General features: G+C 37.2%; 1 protein-coding gene across 1 annotated transcript in view; it reads left to right on the forward strand.

Moving 5' to 3' along the window:
* The window catches only part of LOC149530377 (Thioredoxin family protein), a 162,451-nt gene that overhangs the window by 84,847 nt on the left and 58,891 nt on the right, over positions 1 to 18,713 (forward strand). Inside the window, exons 3-4 of the mRNA XM_089811594.1 lie at positions 12,839 to 12,911; positions 13,068 to 13,086. Coding sequence (XP_089667720.1) covers positions 12,839 to 12,911; positions 13,068 to 13,086 — 92 coding nt within the window. The remainder of the gene's footprint in view (positions 1 to 12,838; positions 12,912 to 13,067; positions 13,087 to 18,713) is intronic.

Genomic DNA, 18,713 nt, shown 5'->3' on the forward strand with positions numbered 1-18,713 from the left:
TTCTTGAGGCATGATACATGAAACACATTATGAATTTTGTTGTCCTTTGGCAAATCAAGTTCATAGGCTACCTCACCAACACATCTAACCACATCTAACTTCAAGCCTTTTTATGTCAACCTCTCTTGAATTTGTCTATATTTCTTAAAGAACTCGAGATGTCCAACCAATGGAGAATCATGAAAAGTCCACAATACAATTTGCCTGACACCTGATCCTGGGACTAATAAAATCTTTCCTTTGTAAATGATCAACTCGTTTGCAAGGGTATATCTGCTGTCTTGAATACTGCCATCAACAATGCCAGCTGCCCACTGATCCTTGACATACTTTGCAATGACCAAGTGTCTCCAATCCTCAGATATCTTTATAATCACACACAAGTGGGGTCTTCGTGAGAGCGTGTCAGCAACTACATTTTGTCTACCCTTAATGTAGGAAATATCAAAATCATAGGATTGAAGTTTGTCAACCCACTTTTGTTGCCTCTCATTTAAATACTACTGTCTAAGGAAATGCTTCTGGCTATTGCCAACTAAGTACTACCTGAATTTGGCCAAAGCATGCATAAGGACCAACATCTCCTTATCATACACACAAAATGATCTCTCAGGACTCTTAAGCTTCCTACTCTGAAATGCAATGGGATGGTGATCTTGGGAAAGAACAACACTAATGTCCTCACCTAAGGCATCACAATGCAACTCAAATGGCCTCAAAAAATATGACAATGCTATTACTAGGCGTGATGTCATAATTTGTTTGAACATCTCAAAGCACTCTTGTGCCTAATAACTCTACTCAAAAGCATCCTTATGGGTCAGATCAGTAAGGAAAGCTGCATAATGAGAGAAACCTACCACAAATCTACTGTAGAATGCACACAACCCAATGAAACCTCTAAGCTATGTTAGGTTATCTGTTATAGGCCAATCTAATATAGGACATACCTTATTAGGGCCTATGCGAACTCCCTTTGCATTGATAATATCCCCAAGATAGAGCAACTTTGTCATACCTAATGCACATTTGAACAGCTTGGCATACAAGGAAGCCCTATCAAGAATGTCCAACATTGTATCCAAGTGTGTCACATGATCATCTCATGTCTTACTATATACAAGTATATCATCAAAGAAAACTAGAACAAATCTGCTCAACTGGCTATGGAAGACTCTGATCATTGTAGATTGGAATGTAGTTGGGGCATCTGTCAAACTTGAAGTGACCACAGTGACACCCGATTGATGGCTTCTCCACATCCCAATCTCTGACTATGATTTGATGATATCTTGATCTCAAATCAATTTTAGAGAAGTAACATGCCCCATGCGACTCATCTATAGGTTCATCAATACGTGGAATAGGATACCGATTTGTAATAGTTCTTCTGTTCAACATTGAGTAATCTATGCACATTCTGAGCATACTATCCATTTTCTTCACCAAAACAACTGATGAAGCAAAAGGGAACCTACTCAGCCTAATATGTGCCATAGCGAACAACTCCTGAATGGTCTTTTCTATCTCATGTTTTAGCCACTTAGGGTGCTGATAACGAGTGATCATAACGGGTGTAGTGCCCTTCTCTAGCTCAATAATGTGCTCTATCCCTCTATTAGGTGACCTGCTAGGTGGTAGGTCACTAAATACTTTAGAGTGTTTAGTTCTAAGTTGTTGTGTATCTGGATGGTAAGCTGGTTTTTCTGTACCATCTAATGCAAGCAACATCCTACACTCTGCTGCCCAAAATGCTCAGCAAAACATTGCATGTGTCTGAAAGAAATCAACTTCAGATTTCCATTTGTAATAGCCTTAAGAATGTGTGTTTTACCATCCTTAATGAACCTCATCTCCATCTTCTTGGTGCTAAGATAAATGTCCATTATGGTGTGTAACTAGTTCATACTAAGAACCACATCAGTGCAGCCCATGTCTACCAAAGAAAAGTTTGCCTTGACAGAAAACTTATTCAGATTCATGGGAAGCTCAAAAATCAGCCACCCACACTCTAAAGCCCTCGAACACTTGTGCTTAATCCCCCTCTTGAAGACCAAAAGTGAATCAATGAAATTGTGAGTAGCACCTGTATCAAGTTGAGAAATAACATACTGCCCTGCTAAGAGACCATGCATCTTGAATGTACCTTGCTTTCTCATACTAGAAAGGTATACCACCTTAAGGTTAGAATCATCAATCACTTGATCACCATTACTTCTTGTCTTGTGTGTCTCTTGTTCAATATCAGCTGGCTGTTCTAAAAAATCAGAACTCTCATCTTAATCACAATACCATTCCATCATCTTATTTTTACCCTTAGGCTTCAAAGGGCAATCATGTTTTCCATCTTAGGGGCTGCCCCATCATCAAAGGATGAAGTAGAAGCTTTGGAAACAAACTTGCTTCGTGGAGTAGACATCTCAAGGTTCCTTTCTTTTTTCATGGCTTCCTACAAGATTGGTGGATCCGAGGACTTACCTCACTCTCTAAGAGGCTCAACTAATCCCTCTACAAATAGCATAAGACATCTCCTCTCTGAAATGTCATACACCATCACAGATAGACGCTGAAACTCACTAATGAATGCCTCCAAGCCCCCTGTCTGTCTTAATTGTGCTAGCTTTAGGAAATATTTTTTAGGGTCCTTTCTATCAAATCTCTTTACCAACCTGCCAACAAACTCTTGGTAGGATACCATCTGATCATGATGTAGTAAAACTAACCCATGGTACCACTAGTCATGAGCTGCCCCTTCCAAATGCAACACAACAAAGCCAATGGTGTCCTCCTCAGCCATGGGACACATTGAGAGATAAGTGTCCAGCTTATGTATCCAAGCTCTCGCCGTAACCTCCCTACTGCCATCAAAGTGAGTCAAGGCCACAAAACCCTTCTCTTTCACATTCCAAAACATAGATCAAATGTTAATTAATATTGGTATACATCAACATCAATTTAATTATTGATGAAATTCAATAGTTCTGCACAATTCATTGGCATGGAACCAACTCAAAGTGCATTCACAATGGAGATATCAGTTTTTTCCAATTTCCAACATACAAACTCTTGAAGACTTCTTCAAATGTCATAAAAAAAAAATACAAAAGATGGTTGATTTATGCATAAGGAGGTCCTTTTTATAGCATTAAATGAAGTGTAGGTTCAATCTCGCTCCAGACATCCAAGAGCTGCACCCATACACTTTTCACTAAAGTTTTTTCAGCAACACCCTATCAATTTAGAAACAAAAATGTGTAATCCAACAACTAAGCATCAATTGAACACTAAAGAAGCCAGGACCTCAAGGCACCATAACTACATTGCTATAAATAGAAACTCCACACATTCAATTTACTACAAAAAGAAAATCACTCCATTGAGACCCTCAAAACACAGTGTCAGCTCACAAGGGTTGTGGTGATGAACTGACATCACTAGGCTACTGGAACCTGCTAAATTAGGGACATACAATATCGTCAATAAACTGAGTATTATGAATTGATAATTATGAAATGACCTTCAAACAGACAAACATATATTATCAACATCAATGACAAACCAAAAAAGTGAATGGCTACCAATTTGAGACTGTATTCTCAGATTAAATCATTATGCACAAATTTGTCTTCATCACAAGGCGTTGAACATACTTGAACAACGAAGCACATTGGAAATATTTGAAGTGATATCTCTAATGGTAGACTAGGGTGAGGGATGATTTCCACCAAAATTGTGGATATAGAATAGGGAGGATCTTCCACCTGCAAACCTCCACACAATCAAATATCCAATTCCAATTGGAATTGCAGATACAAAAGAAACATGAAATCCACGATACCTTCCTACATTGCTAACACAACTTTATAAAGGGCTCTAGGATGTTTCTCGAAGCTACAAACAAGCCCACATACTTTATTTATCATATTATTATTTTGGCCCCCACCTATTTTATAACTAAATTAATTCATTAAAGAAGTCCTTTATAATATTTTTTAATTTGTGAGACCACTTAATTAATTAATTAAATTAAAATTGGGGACATTACACTGTGGGATTGTACTTTTTGGGCATTTGGCACGTATGATTGAAGATATGGTTCCTGCAATGGATTGATGGTTTTGGGTGAGTTTCTAGTAAAGTTCTATTGCGTCTTGTCTTTTTAGCAATTAACTCAGTGTTGTCTTGCAAAAAAAAATTGGGATTGGAAGGAGAGAAGACTTGATATAAACATTAAATTGACATTCTAGGAGCCTAGGAATTATTTATTGAATTTAAAATATTGGTTGCAAAGGCTGTAGATCAAGTGGAGTAAGTCTTGCACAAGACTACCCTCCTTGAAATCAATTTGTGCAATTACCACATACTTAGCCTCTAAAAGCTATAGTTGCATTTTAGTTTTCAAAACATTAACTAGTTGTTGGATTTTCTTTTTAGTTGCTAATTCGGATTTAGGGATGGGTTTGGGTATTAGAATACAATTCGTGGATATGTAAAACTTTCTGTTCCCATTAGGATTTGTGTGTGTATATATATATATAAATGTATACTGATTACCAATGCTACTTTTGATGCTGATGCGGGTGTGGGGTGTTGATACGCGGATGCACGCTTTTTTTTTTTTTAGATTTTGGATGCATCTATATATATATATATATATATACAATATAATTTATGTTTGCAAAGAAAAACAAGAAATATACAAAAACAAATCATTCCATAACATGATGCTTCACCATTGATAGTTGAACTTTAAACTTCACTAACACAAAGTGACGAATATACAAATTGAAATAACTAATTAGTAAATTTAAAATTACTCAAGTTCAAGATTCCAATGCAATTTGAACTACAAAATCAAAACATAGTTCATGATTCAATGTTAATCAATCAAGAGTCAAGAGTCAAGATTCACTAATCAAATCCAATCATTCAAAATCATAAGGATTCTAAAAAAATTCGACATTCTCATCATCATCAATTAAATACATGCTAAAATTGGTGTCTAAAAGGCCTTCTAGCCACGGGCACTTTCTAGATGCGCCTGAATGCTCCGAGGAAGCGCATCCTTGGAGAATCTGTGCAACATCCTAACACACCCAAGCATCCGGAGGCATCAGAACCAACATCCGGTCATTTCAACAGAGAATCGGTACCTAAGAATATATATATGCATTAGATATTAAAAGGATAAGAGAAATATACATAATGAGCTATGATCCATGGAGTTTCCAGGACAAGGACGTTTTAGGGGAGGGGGACATGTTTCTGGTATGGGTATGGGTTAAAGCCAAAATTTAGGGGACGGGACCTTAGGGGATGGCGATAAAAAAACATATGGGATTTTTTTATATAAGAGATAGAAATCAAATATGCATATCATAACATTGATAAACCATTCACCAGAGACATTTTAGAAGATCAATACATGGAAAATTATCAAATGAAAAATGATTTTTGGGGGGTGATTTTCCTTTATCCAACTGATTGGAAAAAAGGGAACGATTAGTAGTACTCGCATCCCTTTTTCATTTCCGGGATGGGTACGACTCCAAATCATAAGGGACGCATCCCCGTGGAACATTGATCATGAGAGAGCAAATGAGAGATCTAATGTGTTTGTGAACTCCTTATAAGATTTATTGTAGGGTTTGAGCCAAAAATAATTAAAATAACAAGTTTTATTAAGTCTAACCCCACATATTCCAATATTGGCATGCAGGTCTCTAGGGATATGCACAGATTCATGCTGAATTCACCCAGGCTGGTATGAATTTGTAACCAATTTGCACAAGGTCGGGATTTGACCTTGTGGGTCTGTCTAGATCCACGGATTGGTTCAGATTTGATCATGTGGGTCTGTCCAAATCCATAGATTTATGGATCCGGACTGACCCACAAGGTCAAATTTAGAACTTGTGCGAATCCAACACAAATCTGTTTGTGAATCCGGATTTGATAACACTCCGGACCCTCTGCGAATCTAACACAAATCTGTTCGTGAATCCGGATTTGGTAACACTGATTTTCTTCATCCATTCAAGCTATGCGAATCCAGTAACACTGATTTTCTTCATCCATTCAGGCTAGCCTTGAGACATGTCTTAACTGCTTGATTTCATCCATTTTTTCTTATTTGTTTAGCTATGTGAATATTTCAATTATATTTTTATATCTAATAATTTCTTTTTTAAACTCCATAATTTTCATTTTGCTATTGTTTCATATTTTCTATATTACATCAGATTAATTTAAGCAAGACAATTTAATGAAAATCTCACATTCTGCAGCTTTGTAATCTATTTATAGATCATATTTGTCTTCTCTTATGAAGTTACTTTTTGGGCTTGTAGGAATTAGTTGTACTAGCTAAAACATAGTTAACCCTTTTGTTATTGTAGTTATGGCTATGAGTACATGTTACAACTATATTTTAATAAACTAGAAATTACTTTTGTAGCAACAATCAACATGTATGGGTCATATAGCATAACTAGTGTTTGTGTTTACTTTCATTCTTTCTTATTTTTCTAGTTTGTGGATAGACAATTAATGATGGGAATTTTGGTTGTTTGCATTGAGGATGTTTTCAGCTATAATCATTTGAATTCATTTAGAGATAATGAATATGCTATGCTTGATTCTCAAATAAATCATTCAAACAGAGAATGAAGGGACCTATTTTGGTAGTTGAAAGTCACTTTTGTACTATCTTATCTAAGCATGTAGGAATTAGTACTCCTAGCTAAAACATAGTTAACTCCTTTGTTATTATAATTATGGTCACAAGTACAATTTACAATTATATATTAGTAAACTAGGAATTAGTTTTGTAGCAATTATCAACATGCTTGTGTGATGGAGCATAAGTAGCGTTTCTGTTTCCTTTCACTCGTTTTTAATTTTTCTAGCGTGTGCAGAGAATTAGAACAATGCTCATTCGGGTTGTTTGCATTGGGATTTTTATCAACTACAATCACTTGAATTATTTAGAAATAATGAATATCTATGCTTGATTCTTGAACAAATCATTGTGATAGAGGATGGAGGGACCTATTTTGATAGTTGAAAGTCACTTTTGTACTATCTATTTTAAGCATGTAGACTTTTATATAGGAACATGTTTTGGAAATTGATGCAGAGCAAGGTGGGCCTTTCCAAGTTCTATGACAAAAATGCTCAAACAATGTGTTTTCCCACAAGTTTCCCAACACAACCTTAAGGCTTAGGTTGCCCAAATCAAGTACTTGGTCTCTCCAATGACTTCTGAGGACTCTAAGGGCTTTGAATACCCTAATCCACTTCAACTAACCAGTTTACCAAGTTTGAAGTGCCTATCCCTAAGACAAAACCAAAAAATTCTATCTACTAGGTCTACAAGCCCCAATTAGCCCTCAATTTCTGTCCTCTTGCATTTTTCTCCAACCTTACCCAAAACACAAGACAAATAAATTGCATATTCGGATACCTATTTGGCTTCTCTACAACATATCAAAAGATTACGTGGGGTTGTTTTGGACCATGTCTCTTTTGTTACACTATGGGCCTCTTTTTAATCTTAAAACCTCCTCATTTACAAAGGAACTATAAGGAATACTTATCCCCCAACCCTATAACTTGGTACAGTATCTTCAAATGATCCTAAACTAATGATTCTTCAATTAGTTTGAACCCAACAACTCTCCATATATGCTTTCTATAAAAACCTCACCAAATTCAGTCAAAAACTAGAGCCTCTTCAAATCCGATCAAAAAATCATTTCCAGAATCAAATGAAAGTAATTACACCGTCCATTCAACATATATTAACTATTCCAATCATAAAGCATAGGCCTCCAATGGCTAGATCTCCTACTGCTACTCCATAGCCATGAATCTAGAGTCCTTCAAACCCCCAAACTCCAATGGTGATCACCAACTTTCGGACTTTCCTGTCAAAATATTGTTAGTACTGTTTTGTTCATATTATTACATGAACATTCCATGAGAATCAGACTCCTACATTCATGGAATGATCAACATTTCAAATAGAAACTCAAAATTGTTAAAGAAAAGATCAATATTCTTGTAACCAGTCAAGAATGAAGGAACAAATGAATCAACAAAGACTTCAAAGCATTCATCAGACTTCCTTAGGGGTTTATAGACATCTTTGAACCATCACAAGTGCAAAACAACTGACTGATCTCAATGGAAAGCAAAGCTTTTTGAAAATTAGACACTTTCTATTGCATTTCTCAAGTCTGTCTGTACAAATGCTGCTCAAATCTGTACTGCACTTGTTGCTATGCCCTGACCAGGATATATAGGGTGTATTACAACATCCCCAACTAATTCCATTTGGTTCGGACTTGTTACAAACATGTTTAAGCCATTAAAACTAATTTCCCTCCAAAAAGCAAGTAACCGTTATAATTTGGAAATTCAAACTTATAACTCTTATTTCTTCATTCTAATTAGTTTAAAACCTATCAAACTTTTGTCAGATCTATTTCTAGGACCTAACTAACTGGTCTACTATCCCTTTAGCCCCTTTTAAATCTATTGGGCACTATTGGCCTCCCATTACATTCAATTTTGCTCAAGTGTATATCAGGACATTGAGGAATCACATGTTTGATTATTACATATAGCCATGATTGGCTCTAAAACCTTCCAATTGACCTATGGAGATGTCTTCTTATCATCATCCATGCTAGGAGTCTTCATCATGCCTTTGTCTTTGAGGGGTGCCCCTGCACCATACACCCGGCCTCCAAAAGAACTCTTGTGCCAAGAGTCAAATGGCCTTGTCTTGACTCCACCAATCCTCCTTCATGGTACCCTATAACTCGTCTTCACTTTGTCTTGATTCGTCCTCCTTGAAGCTGCACATAACTTGTTAGAAACATAAAAAGACAATGGATCTTATACATCACTGTTTGACTGTGATTTTGGACAGTCATCTTTGTTTTGCTTAAACTCTTTCTCCTGCAGCCTTCTAGGAACATGTAGACGTACACCACTGCCTGGTATAGACAACATTCTTTCCTTCCTTACTAATAAAGCAAATGGACACCATACTATGCCAACTGTGACCCCTTGATCAGTCCTTTGTCCTGCTGCAACTTTGGTCATTTTGTTATTAACAACAGACCCTTGCATTTCTCTGTCAGATTTTATCACTAACAAAGATGTCTTTGGTTTCAGACCTCCTTCTATAGGTCTGCTCCTCAAATGCCCCTGCAAATCAACATGTTTCTTCTCCCCAAAACAAATGATTCTTGGCTCAACTTTACCACTCCCTTGCAAAGGTTTTAACACAAACCTCTTACCATTCTTATGAACAACATAAGTGTTTTTGTATCCATCATGGATAGTCCTCCTTTCTGATTGTCATGGCCTCCCTAACTATATATAACAGTATGTCATAGGTATCACATCACAAAGTACCTTCTCATTGTACTCACCAAGTGAAAAGGTTACATATGCATGTCTTCTCACCAAAATGTTTTGTTCATCACTCACCCAAGTTGCTCTGTATGGCTTAGGGTGCCCAAATGTCTTCAAATGCAGCTTCTCCACCATCTCCGATGAAACTAGGTTGTCAAAAGAACCTGAATCAAAAATCATTTTACAAATCTTGCCTTGACTTAGGCAATTAGTTCTGAAAATTGAAACCTCTTGTTTGTTTTGCTGCAACCGCTCCTCATTTCTCACCATAAGGTGTTCTCCATCAGTATAGAGCCCCACTTCAATGATATTTCCCTTGTCCATATCTTCCTCATCCTCCTCTTACACTACAAGCTTGTGTCATATTAACCCTCTTATCAGACTTTCTTATGTTTCTTTCAGGGCACTTATAGAAGGGATGCCTTTCCTCACCACACGAATAACACTTCCCACTGAACCTACTATTCCCTCTACTACCACCACATTTCTTACTGCTTCTTTGTCCTCTTGACTCATTCATAGGCTCCTTGCCCTTGCCACCATTATTTTGACCCCGACCTTCACTGGATCTTCCTCCACCTTGCCTTTCTTGTCTCTTCCTTATCTTTTCTTCAGCCCTTACTGCTAAGTGCTAACTCGTAGCATTCCTCAACTGTATTAGGGGTATTCAAACTTATCTCATCTTGGATGTTGAACTTCATGCCACTCAAGTACCTTGCTACCTTTTCTTCCTCTTCCTCATCATGTGCAACTCTTATATCCAACTTATGGAACTCTATATACTTTTGGACATCCATGTCCTTTTGTCTTAAGTTTTGCATCTTCTTGTATAACTGAAACTTATAGTCCCTTGGAAGGAACTTTTCCCTCATCTTGTCCATCATTCTCTCCCATGAAGTAATTTTAGGCAACTTTTTCTTCCATCTTTCAGCCTGCAAGCAATCCCACCATAATAAAACATGCCCCTTTAGCCTAGATTTTGCAATCTTGACTTTGTGTTCTTGCTTCACATTGTCACAATAAAAGAAATTTTCTACAGCACTGAACCAATCTCTTCGTTCATCTTTCCATCATACATAGGCATGTCTGACTTCCTTTTGTAGTCATTTGCTTTGATGGCTTTGATAAACATTGCCATTCTAGCGTCCTCAGGATCCATCTCTTCTCTAGGTATCCTCTCTTCTTCTTCTTCTTCTTCAACTTCTAGTTCTTCTTCATCTTCATCCTGATCTTCATGACCAACGTTCTTCTTCCTCCTATTCACCTTTTCCAACTCCCTTTTCATCTTCTTTATTTCTTCAGCTTGTTGAGCCACAAGCTTGGCCAACTCTATGTTTGTCATCCTTGGAGGCATTTGTTTGGCCTCTTCTCCCAAGGTCTCAAGATTTCCTTCTTCTAACATGTACTCACTCTCCTTCTCAAAGATACTACTATGCTCTGGTACCACTTGATGCAGAGCAAGGTGGGTCTTTCCAAGTTCTATGACAAAAATGCTCAAACAAAGTGTTTTCCCACAAGTTTCCCAACACAACCTTAAGGCTTAGGTTGCCCAAATCAAGTACTTGATCTCTCCAATGACTTCTTAGGACTCCAAGGGATTTGAATACCCTAATCCACCCCGAATAACCAGTTTACCAAGTTTCAAGTGCCTATCCCTAAGGAAAAACCAAATAACTCTGCCTACTAGGCCTACAAGCCCCAATTAGCCCTCAAATGCCATCCTCTTGCATTTTTCTCCAAACTTTCCCAAAATGCAAGACAAATAAATTGCATATTCGGATACCTATTTGGCTTCTCTACAACATATCAAAAGATTAGGTGGGGTTGTTTTGGACTATGTCTCTGCTCTTACATTATGGGCCTCTTTTTAGGCATAAAACCCCCTCATTCACAAAGGAACTATAAGGAATACTTATCCCCCAACCCTATAACTTGGTACAGTATCTTCAAATGATCCTAAACTAATGATTCTTCAATTAGTTTGAACCCAACAACTCTCCATATATGCTTTCTATAAAAACTTCACCAAATTCAGTCAAAAACTAGAGCCTCTTCAAATCCGACCAAGAAATCACTTCCAGAATCAAATGAAAGTAATTACACCATCCATTCAACATATATTAACTATTCCAATCATAAAACATGGGCCTCCAATGGCTAGATCTCCTACTGCTGCTCCATAGCCATGAATCTAGAGTCCTTCAAACCCCCAAACTCCAATGGTGATCACCAACTTTCGGACTTTCCTGTCAAAATATTGTTAGTACTGTTTTGTTCATATTATTACATGAACAGTCCATGAGAATCAGACTCCTACATTCATGGAATTATCAACATTTCAAATAGAAACTCAAAATTGTTAAAGAAAAATCAATATTCTTGTAACCAGTCAAGAATGAAGGAATAAATGAATCAAAAAAGACTTTAAAGCATTCACCAGACTTCCTTAGGGGTTTATAGACGTCTTTGAACCATCACAAGTGCAAAACAACTGACTGATCTCAGTGAAAAGCAAAGATTTTTGAAAATAAGACACTTTCTATTGCATTTCTCAAGTCTGTCCATATAAATGCTGCTCAAATCTGTACTGTACTTGTTGCTATGCCCTGACCAGGATATATAGGGTGTATTACAAGCTCCCCAACTAATTCCATTTGGTTTGGACTTGTTACAAATATGTTTAAGCCATTAAAACTAAATTCCCTCCAAAAAGCAAGTAACCATTATAATTTGAAAATTCAAATTTATAACTCTTATTTCTTCATTCTAATAAATTTAAAACCTATCAATCTTTTGTCAAATCTCTTTCTAGGACCTAACTAACTGGTCGACTATCTCTTTAACCCCTTTTTAATCTATTGGGCATTATTGGCCTCTCATTACATTCAATTTTGCTCAAGCCTTTATCAGGACCTTGAGGAATCATATACATCTTATGAGTTTGATTATTAAATATTGCCATGATTGGCTCTAAAACCTTCCAATTGGTCTTTAGAGATGACTTCTTGTCATCGTCCGTGCTAGAAGTCTTGATCATGCGTTTGTCTTTGAGGGGTGCCCCTGCACTAGAAATGTAATGCACGAGTGATCATAATTCCTTAGTCTTTCCATAGAATTGGAGCGGTGAACTTTTTTCTTGATTGCATTGAAAATATTGGCAAGCAGTTTAATTTTTGGTTAAATACAATGTTGGAAATATTTCAGGTGTAATATTTGGTTAGTAGATATTTTCTAAGAAGTAGAAGACTGAATTTTCTATTGAAAGCCACTTTTGTGATATCGTCTTGGAAAATATTTTGTAAATGGAATGTAAGAGCTCTCGTAATATCTTAGTCCAAACTGAATATTGGATAGAATATTAAGAGCTAATTTTTGATTAAATTTGTTAATTGCTTGATGATATTGGTAGGTCACAAGCTTGTCGAGACTTCAAACTTGGGTCCTCGACCAGATAAACCCATTGAGATATATGAGTTTGAAAGGTCATACTTGCTTACCTAATATCTTTTAACTACTTTTTCATTCTTATCTAGATTGGAAAATATTAGAGTATGTGGATTGTCTTATTTCAATTCTAGAATAGTGCTAACTTTTTAATCTTTTATTTGCATAATGGCTATGTAATGGGGATCCTGCAGTTGCCCCTTTTGTCGTAAGGTCAGTCATTCTTGAGCAACTTCTCTTTCTTCCAATTTCTTTTCAAGTTATTTTTTGCCTTTGTGATCACTGCTTATGTTGAAAATTTTTCTTTGATATTTGTTGAAATGACAACTTACTTCATTGTATGTAGTCATATTTACACTAGAGTCAAAGCATATGCATTTGTTCTCTAAATTCAAGAAATATGTAGGATATAATGATATAATCAGAAATTGATCAGATGGATGTGTAGTATGGTGGAGCTAGAACCCTAATTCAATTTATTTCCAACCATAGTGGCTTTAAGAATAAAGCCACATAAGGATACTGAATGTAGGAACTGCATATTGCGTCTTTAACTTCAGCACCAAAATTTTACTTCTTTTGTCAATTACATCAAAATAAGGAGGCATTATATCTTAAGAAGATACATTTGGAGTTAAGGTATGTCCCCATGCATTAGTTTAAAGTTGAACCATTTGTTTCCTTCAGTTAAAATCTTATTTTAAACTTCCGAATCTTCAATCAATGTATACTTGTGTATGTGATAATGTAGCTTGATATAACTAGATTATGCTGGCTTTAAATTTTATTTATAAAGGGTGGCTGATACAAGTTTTAAATCCTAAAAAATGTTAATATTTCATGTTTTATTTTCAATTTGTTGAGGGTTTACTAAGTCTTGGTCGAGTCTGAGTTTGGTTCAAAAATCAGCTTGCCAAATCTAAGTCTTGTAATTATGGTCTCACCAAATGTTATGTTATATGTTGGTACTCCAATGGAACTCTATTTTCTTTCTTCCATTTGTGTTCTAAATTTCTACCCAAGTCGATTGTTATCCTTCTAGTTAGGGTACGAAAAGTTTGTTTTTGTTAATGTTATAGTTCAGTTGAATAAAATCTCATTGAAAATATATCTGACATAGATTTAATTATTATTATGCAATAAATGAAGAGACTTGCGCGCACACACACACACACACTATTGACATTCTAATTCAAATATTGTTTATTCCATAATAATAATCCTTCATTTTAATTGACTGAATTGACTAAGTAAGTTGTGGTTGAAAGGCGTGAATTAAAGATAGGATACTTTGTTAAATGAAGGGATGTGGCACGTGACGTGGAAGTCATGTGCCTGACGGGACGTGACTCCACTCTGGAGTCACTTCCATTGGGGATGTGATTCCCCGTCACCCTTATATATGGGTGTTAAGTTCTGCAGTATAAAACACACAGCGAACACACAGAAAACACATTGCATTTTCTAGTCTTCTCATTGCAGCTGGTTGACAGCCTTCTTTCACCAGAGAACACATAACTCATACCTCACAGTCTTTGTGAATCTCATCTGCAGTCAACGGAGGTCAAAAAATAGTGAAGTCGGGAGATTAAAATATATTATAAACAGTTTTCAGTGTCTATATTATAAACAATCATCAGGAGATCAAAATATATAGTCAGCAAGAAATTAATAGTTTCTATATCAAGTCTGCAATCAGACTTTATATATTGAAACCAAAGTCTGAACTTATAGCTACATAAACTCTAATTTGGTATTGATAAGTAAATCAATACAAACCTATGTAATCTGATCTTCACAAATTTAACATGGTATCAGAGCAGGTATGAAGAAAAGATCAGACCAGATTATTGAAAATTATTATTGGAAAATCACCACACTATTTCAAAATGGTAAATGACATAAGACTTGTTGGGTGGATATTTTGCAACCAATAGTTTGTTAAAATTCAATTGTAAAATAGGTAAACCAGCCACAACATATGAAATAGAGTCTCTCCTACCTTTAAGGGAAGGCTCCCCCTTCTCACCGTTTCTTAGATCAACTCAAGGTGAACAAGAACTTGAGTGTCATGTCCCCTTTCTAGTGACAGGTTATTCTTCAGGGAATTTGCCTATCATGGACTCTCGTAGGCAGATGATTTTGGTGAGAGAGTCATTCTGATGATTATTTGGGGATTGGATGGTCTTATTTGCTCTTGGAGAGATGGGGTTTATCATATTTTTATTTTTATGTGTTACGCGGGGCCAAAATATTATAATTTTGAGTTGAGTTGCACTTTTTATTTTATAAAGTTACTTTTTATATAAAAGTGCATTATAAAGGGATTTCATAAGAATATTTTATGGATACTTCTAGAAGTTCTTAGAGGTTTCTTAGAAAAGTGAATAAATAGGGTGCTTGGCCTCTCATTTGGACATCCTATGACTTGAGTTAACACTACTTTTCTCTTTGAGCATTTGTGGTGCCATCTTGGTTTGCAAATTGTCATTTGATCATTAGGAACGGAGTCTCATAAGGATTTTCATAACTGAGGAGGTGAAATATCCTTTGAAGGGTTGCACTTTGAAAGTAGTATTCAGCTACTTCAAGTTGGGCTTATTTGGACATTTCTAGCAGGGTTCGATTTTTAGCCTAGACATACATTTTTGCTCATATCTCACTGTTGGTTGGGAGTTTGATTTTTATTTTCTGGGAGAATTTTCCTTGGAGCCTGGCGATTATTTCTACAACATTTTCGGAACCTTTCAGCCCAACATTTATTTTTGCCAGGTGCCGTACTAGTCCATACATGTACGGTTGTACCTGCAGGCCGTACGGTTAGCAAGTTTGAGGGCAGGTTGGAGTTGCATTTTCATCATTTCGTCTTCAACATTCAGTCTCCAACATTTGCTCAATCCAAGTTCTTTCATTTCAGTTTGTAGTTGCAAGAAATTCTCAGTTGTATTCAACCAGCAAGGGTTTGTTTGTAATGTGCCATGTTGTAATGCTTTGAGTTGAAAAATCACATATCATATGTAAAAGCATTTGGTTATCTTTGAATGCATATATTGGCACTATTTTACATCAGTTATTTGAGTAGATTTGTTGCACAACAATTTCCTTTATTTAGTATTTTACTTTCAGCAGTGTATTTAGTTTGCATGTCAAGTGTTTTACGAAATGTCACAGTTCAGTATTAGTGGTTATTAGTGGCCTATTGGCAAGGGCCATTACAGTGGTATCAGAGCGGTGTTCTTGCCATCCTGTTGGGTATAGAATTGTTATGCATCCTTCAGCTTTTGGGTATCACAAGTATTATACACGCAGGAGAGCAACACCTAAGGGTGAGCAGGAATTCAGGGATATACTTACTATGGGTGAAAGACAGTCACAGAGTCCACCTAGAGTCCCCAGGACTGATGATGATGAGGCTAGAAACTTCTTCCGGGCTATGACTACTAGACAGCAGGAGATAGTTTAGTCTATACGTGCATTGACTACTATGATAGAGAGAGTTTCTCAGCCGAGGAATCAGGAACAAGGTAGGGGGACACCAGAGCAGGATAACAGGACTGTAGCAGGTTCATAGGGTGCTCCTAGGCACAGGTCATGGACTGCGAACAAGCCTACACATCCTACATTCCTTAGAGAGGCGACCTAGGAGGCAGTAGAGGATGATATGCCAAAGGACTTTCAGGATGATCTTCGAGCTGTAGATGCAGAATGACAGGCACTACCTCCACATGTTTGTGAGTTGCTGAATTTTGATTGCTAACTGAGTCAGAGAAGAGAGCACATGAGTAGCAGGCAGAACTGGAGGCCTAGAGGAGGTTAGGATAGTGAGTTGCAGTGAGCTGCTAGCAAGCTCACCTTACCATCTTTCAATGACAGCACAAGCCTGGATCCATAAGTTAGACACATTCCTAACATTGAGGCCTATGTCAGAGATGGATGCTATCAAGTATGCCACTTTGCATTTAGAGGGCGCAACACATGATTGGTGGTCACATGGTATGGTTACATTGTAGCATAATTAGGTGACATCCTATTAGGATTTTGTGGACAGATTGATAGAGCGCTTTGATAAGAAAGACCTGGAGGTCTTCTTCCATGATCTTGCACAGTTGAGATAGATAGACAGTTTGGAGGTCTACATCAGTGAGTTTCAGAGATTATCAGTGATGGTGCAGGATGTGTTCAAGAGCATGTTGGTTATACTATTACAGAGGGGTTGTCTGAACCTCTAAAAGGGTGGATCAAGGCATTCGATCCCCCTTCATTGCAGGAGGCTATGAGGAAGGCACGAAGCATGGAGCTCACAACACCCTCTAGTAGGTTCACCTCTAGGAGCACTTCTTCATTCAAGGACAATAAGAAGTTTGATAAAAACAAGGGCAAAAGAGGTGATACCAAGGGTAAGTCTATTGCACCTTTGGATATGGAGACACTGAATGACTTGCGCAGGAAGAAGCTATGTTTTTACTGCAAGGGTCCCTACGACAGGGATCATGATTGTCCTATGAGGCCTAAGGGGAAGGCCAACAAAGTTATGTGGGCTTACTATGAGGGTTCAGATTCTGATAATTCTGGACATGAGGTTGATCATAGTGATGCAGAGCTTGAGGCAAAAGCAAACGCTCCAGAGACTAAGGAGGAGCCTGAGTTGCACTTTCAAGAGGCACGCTTGTCTAGCATTCAACAGGAAGGATCGTTTAGACTGTGTGCTGCTCTAGCAGGGCAGAGAGTTATTACTTTGGTTGATACAGGTGCTACGCACAATTTCATTGATGCTCATTTTGTTGAACGTCGTGGTATTATGATTGAGGAGTTTGAGGGACTACGAGTACAGGTTGCTGATGGTTATACTCTTTAAGTGTAACGGGATGGTTAGAAATTTTCCCTTATGCCTGAACAACTATGAGTTCTGTTGATGCGAGTTTTATACCACTTACATAATATATTAGGATTTGAATATTCGATACGGGATATCAAACATGCAACTCCTCTCTTGAAAAGTTAATGCTCATGAGACATGAGTATAACTCCAATGTTCCTTACACCATTGGATACTCGCTCAATTTTGTTGATGTGATTCACTGATAATCATGTAGGCGGCCTTATGTAAATTGTTGAGGATGACTTGGACTTTGATGGGATGAAGGTGATGGTGGCTCGGTTTGTGAAATGTGTGGAAGTAGAAAATGTTGATGGTGGCGATGGTGATGGAAGGTGAGTGGATGTGTTCTGATACTTGATCTACTCTAACTTTCTCCTCTCTAAACTTCAACTACCTAGCTACTCACTATTCTACTCCTACTCCTATGAATGGAAGGTTAGCAAATGGACGGGGATCGAACCTAATGAGAGCTGACCAACGGCCTCACTTCCACAGGTGCAATGAATTGAAGGAATAATAAACTAGTTTACCACACAAAGCTTCCCAACTAGCCACTAGGATGCTAGTGGCCTAGTATTGATCCCTATCAAACATTTACCAGTGCTACCATACAACTATCTATCTACTTTAACTTCACTTAAACAACTTCAAATGCAATTTGCTTCAACAACTTGAAAGAAAATCTAAGTGGAAGTACAAAACATGCAATAATACCCAATGTTCTTAATCAACATGCCAATCACAACGATGAAAAAGAGAGCAATTTTGGTATTATCTTCGCAACAATTTCTCCGACCCTTTACAAATGAGAGCAAATGGCCTTTTATAGGGGCCAAAAATACAATGGACGATGGAGATCAAAACAAGATCAGCGATCCAGATTGGATCCTAAAAACCCTAATTAGGGTTGCCACCCCATCGGCCAATGAGAAGCTGCCATCTCATTAATGGACCAATGAAA

Source organism: Cupressus sempervirens, chromosome 11 (genome assembly GCF_028749045.1).
Source record: "Cupressus sempervirens isolate cs-2001-9-10 chromosome 11, ASM2874904v1, whole genome shotgun sequence".
NCBI classification, from domain to species: domain Eukaryota; kingdom Viridiplantae; phylum Streptophyta; class Pinopsida; order Cupressales; family Cupressaceae; genus Cupressus; species Cupressus sempervirens.